This window comes from Eucalyptus grandis, chromosome 4, assembly GCF_016545825.1.
Source record: "Eucalyptus grandis isolate ANBG69807.140 chromosome 4, ASM1654582v1, whole genome shotgun sequence".
NCBI lineage: Eukaryota > Viridiplantae > Streptophyta > Magnoliopsida > Myrtales > Myrtaceae > Eucalyptus > Eucalyptus grandis.
The window spans coordinates 38933329-38937769 of NC_052615.1; the positions used below are offsets into that span (position 1 = coordinate 38933329).

At 42.9% G+C, this 4441-nt stretch overlaps 1 protein-coding gene across 1 annotated transcript; it reads left to right on the forward strand.

Annotated features, from left to right (window-relative positions):
• Positions 1-1576: 1576 nt before the first annotated feature.
• Positions 1577-4441, forward strand: LOC104416915 (glutathione S-transferase zeta class-like). The gene is made up of 7 exons (XM_039310627.1): positions 1577-1762; positions 2290-2346; positions 2531-2616; positions 2853-2924; positions 3185-3238; positions 3676-3822; positions 3980-4441. The coding sequence occupies exons 3-6, from the start codon at positions 2551-2553 to the stop codon at positions 3766-3768; spliced, it is 285 nt and encodes a 94-aa protein (XP_039166561.1). The 5' UTR covers positions 1577-1762; positions 2290-2346; positions 2531-2550; the 3' UTR covers positions 3769-3822; positions 3980-4441.

Genomic DNA, 4441 nt, shown 5'->3' on the forward strand with positions numbered 1-4441 from the left:
AGATGTTATTTCGGAAGAAAAATGGGACTTCCCAACACTGTTACAAAAAATAAAGATTTTAATACTTCCAAATCCCCCCTGGGTGCTAGGTTTTTCAACAAACCGATAATAAGGATTGACGAAAAGATAAGCGACAGTTGAAATAAGATGAGAAAAGGCACTATCCAGAAAAATATATAACAAATTACGGGACAATACACACGATGTGCACATCGTTCTCTAAAAGCACGTTTACGTTTTGAGGATGCTTAAAAGCAATACGCATCGATAAAAGGAAGAGAAGTTCCATCAGTTGCCACATTTAAAATCGATAGGGGCAACGAGAGTCCACCTTCATGCTCCCATTTCAAGTGCAGTTTAACTTCTTAAAGATGTTGGAGAAATTAACAAATCTTGCACAAATTAGTGTACAGATAGAAAATTCCATCCGTTCCGACTTTTGGATACAACATGGGACAAAACAAGGGTCCGTGTTCGTTTCGAACTTCTCTTTGAAAATCACACGCAAATGATTTCGCAAAATGATGTGTTTAGAGTAAATAGAACTTCCCCATACTCTTGCAAAACAATGTAATTCTCCTAAAAATTTGATCTTCAACGGACTGCAAAGTTTTATCTCAATCTTCAATCTCGAACTGCCACAAGTACGAATTTAAAAGCCTAAAAAAAGGGAAAAATTGTTCAAAAAGTCTTAAACCTACTGTACTTTTGTTAATTTAGTCCTAAACTTTTTCAATTTTGCCAATTAAGTCCTAAATATTTTCACTTCTTGCCAATAAAGTCATCTAGCCAATTTTAGCCAGAATTCACTGACATGGACGCTAGCCATCTCACGTGGTACAACCGACGTTAACGTAGACAAATTTTTTTTTTAAATATTTAAAAAATAATAACATTTTGTCCACGCCAGCGCCGGCCATGCCACATGGGACAACTGATATTCACGTCAATGAATTTCGGTTAAGATTAATTGAATTGACTCAATTGATAAGAAATGAAAATGTTTATGACTCGATTGGCAAAATTGAAAAATTTAGGACTGAGTTAGCAAAAATGTCATATGTTTAAGATTTTTTGGATAATTTTCCCCAAAAAAAATGCAAGAAATTTACGATATGATCACAACTGTAGAACACCCAACAAAATTTGAACAGGACAAACGACCTTCATAGACAAACAATTTCAAGGATGCGTTTTCATCATCAAGGAAAACAAAAATCATCCAGAAGAGATTGAATTTCCAGACACTCACGGATGAACCCGCGCCAAGGATTGAAGAGCGCACCTAGAATTCCATCTAGCAATGCCCTGGGATCCGCCACCCACGTGCCGTTGCTCAGCCGCGCCTTTGGACTTGTCCTGCGTGACCCAGTTGCTAAGGGCGTGCATGGTAACACTCCAAAAAAGTGTTTCCGGAACACTTCTGTACGGAAAGTGTTTTAAACAAAAAGAATGAAACGTGTTTGGTTGTGTTTTGCTTCTTTTTGATTTTTTTGTTTCCAAACAAAATAAGAACAGAAAAAGAAACATACAAAAGTTGTTTCTTTTGAAAAGAAACACTTCTTGGAAGGCACAAAAGAACAAAAACCAAAAGAACAAAAGAACAAAATCGGAACAAAGGCGAAGCTCTTCTCCTTCGTGCGTGCTCATCGCTCCTCTCGTCGGCTGAAGCTTCGTTCTTCCTTTTCCGGCGTCTCTCCCATCTCTCCGGCGGCACCCACTCGGCTGACTCTCCGGCGACTCCTCACTCCGGCGACTCCAGGTACGTTTCTGGTGCTCCTCCTTCTCCGGTCAGCGTTGCTCCCCGTTCGGCGCTCCTCCTCCGGTCAGCGTCGCTCCCCTTCGGCGCTCCTTCTCCGGTCAGCACTGCTCCCCTTCGGCGCGACAGATCTGGGACGGCTCGCTCGAGCCTCGAGCGAGCGTTGCTCGCCCAGATCTGCCGCGCCGAAGGGGGAGCAACGCTCGCTCGAGAGCGAGCTCGAGCTGCAGCTCGATCTGCAGCTGCTCGAGCTCGCTCGAGCTCGAGCCGCAGCTCGCTCGAGCTGCAGCATCTCGAGCGAGGCTCGAGCGAGCTGCAGCTGCTCGAGCTGCAGCTGCTGGAGCAGCAGCTCGAGCGAGCTGCAGCTGCTGGAGCTGCTGGAGCAGCAGCTCGAGCTGGTTTTGGCATTATGATAAACCAGATGTTGAGCTTACAATCTGAAAGTAACCCTTGAAGTTTGCAGCTGAAACGATGTTAAAAGACCTTTCTTTAGGGTGATGTTTTTAACTTTATTCTTGGTTGGTGTGTAGGGATCTCATATGAGTATAAAGCAGTGGATCTCAGGAAAGAAAAGCAATATACTGCTGGTAATTTCAGATCCTTCTTTTTAGTCATAGATCAAATTGTTCTCGAGATTTCAGTAGGTAGGCCTCGGAATGGCAATGGAAAGATTTTGTATGCATAATACCCGCTGGCACGATTACCTCAAGTCTGTGAAATCTAGTGAAGTATTCTCTAGCTCTGATCGAAGTTGTGTGCTTGATTTTGCAGAATTTGACAAGTTAAATCCTATGCATTTGGTTCCAGTGTTAGTGGACGGAGATTTCGTGGTTTCAGATTCTTATGCAATTTTGCTGGTGGGTGTTATTTAGGCTATGCAGCAGAGTTTGCAATAGATAAGAGTTGGATGGACGCGTAACTTAAAATACCAATACGTATGAGGTCATCATTTAGAGCCTTAAATAGAAGCTCTCTAGCTCCTTTTTCAACTCAATGCATAGTTTCTGGCCCCTTTGCTTGATTTGATCAGTTTGATTGGTTTGAGTGCATTTCGATTTTGATTTTTGCTTAAGCACGTGTTATCTTTGTTCAGTATTTGGAAGAAAAGTATCCTCAGAAGGCTTTGTTACCTCGTGATCCTCGATTGAAAGCTCTCAACCTCCAGGTCTCTTTTTTTCTTTTCTTTTTTTGCACTTTCCATTCCTTTAAAGCTGAAGTTTCCCGCAGATTTTGATGATCATTTACATGAAATTTCTGAGTTTTTGCTGAATTACGCATGATCAAAACTGATTAGATGAGATCTTCCATTGTAGTGCTCTTCATTCCCCTATCCTCTCTGCTTTGTCACTTCACAACAGACTCTAGGTTCAATTTGGTGGGTGTTTTCAGTAGAAAAACAACTGGCGTTGTCATTTGTTTTGGCAGGCTGCAAGTATAATCAGCTCGAGCATACAGCCTCTTCAGATGCTGACTGTGCTGGTATAGTCCTGTTCATAATGCTTTCTCTTTAGAAGATCTTGTTTTTTGGGGATAGTTGTCTCGCTGGGAGAACTTTCACATTGCAATTACCAAATAGGGGTATTAAGATCTTCAGATGAGAGGCCCTTTACTTCTCAATTTACAGTTCATTGTATGCGAACCTGCTGCCATGTATCGTAACTATAGATATGTCTCGCGAGCAAAAACATATGAAAATGTATTCATGGTGCACCTCGAGTCCGGGACATCTCTATGGTATAGCACTGCATGAGGGCTTTTGAATGATGCACATTCTGTATTGGAATGGTTAACGTCGGAGCTTTGTGATTCTCGAAACCCATCATTGGTGCCGCACTCGTGGATCGAGCATCCATGCATGTTGTCTTTACTTTGATGCTTGAGTAGCCTAGCTGAGTCCGTATTCTTCTTCGTTGCAGGCCAAGTTCCCTACTTTGAGGAGGATCCATGAATCGTACAAGACTTTGCCTGAATACGAAGCATCATCACCGAACGTCAACCCGATGCCATGATCTGACATGGGTATCTCCTCTCCAATCTCAAAGTTGGAAGCCGAAATGTCTCAGGTATCAGGCCGTGTGATGATTCTCATGGTCGAAAGTTCAACAAATTGCCAGCCCCGCGGGGTCGTTCTCTCACTTTTTGTTGCCCCGTCCGTGCCATGTCATGTGAGTCGACTGTAATCATCTGTAATAGTGACTTACCATTTTTTATGCCTCAAAGGTATGCACGGTGCAGTGCAGCAACACGACAACGAGGGCGAGGGGATCTCTTTCGGAGATATGAGCGAAGATGAGTGGGTACTGTTCCTTGAAATCTTCGAGAAGCTCTTGCCCGAGGTCACGGAGAACGCTAGATGCAACAGCTCGAAGCAGAGGTTGGGAACTTCTTGCGACTTCTGAGGAATCACCAAAGCAATAGACGATTTAAAGATCAGCAAAAAGATAGAAAGAAGCTCGGACACAGATCGCTTGTAATTATTGTGGACTAATTTTCCTTTTCTGTTTCCCAAATGACTTGCTAGTATAGATTGTAGATAATGACCATTTGGGGCCCGACGTGAGAGGAAAAGCGATCGGCAAGTCGCCGTCCTTTCCTTTTCTACTGTCTCACGCGGTTTCGTCCTCATTTTGTAACTATCACCATGCAATTATATCAGTGTGTATTGTATTGTGTATAAGCTCA

Coding starts and splice junctions, on each gene's coding strand:
- LOC104416915 (XM_039310627.1), top strand. CDS start 2,551: ATGCATTTGGTTCCAGTGTTAGTGGACGGAGATTTCGTGGTTTCAGAT. Junction 2,617..2,852: donor ATTCTTATGCAATTTTGCTG/GTGGGTGTTATT, acceptor ATCTTTGTTCAG/TATTTGGAAGAAAAGTATCC. Junction 3,239..3,675: donor TTCAGATGCTGACTGTGCTG/GTATAGTCCTGT, acceptor TCTTCGTTGCAG/GCCAAGTTCCCTACTTTGAG.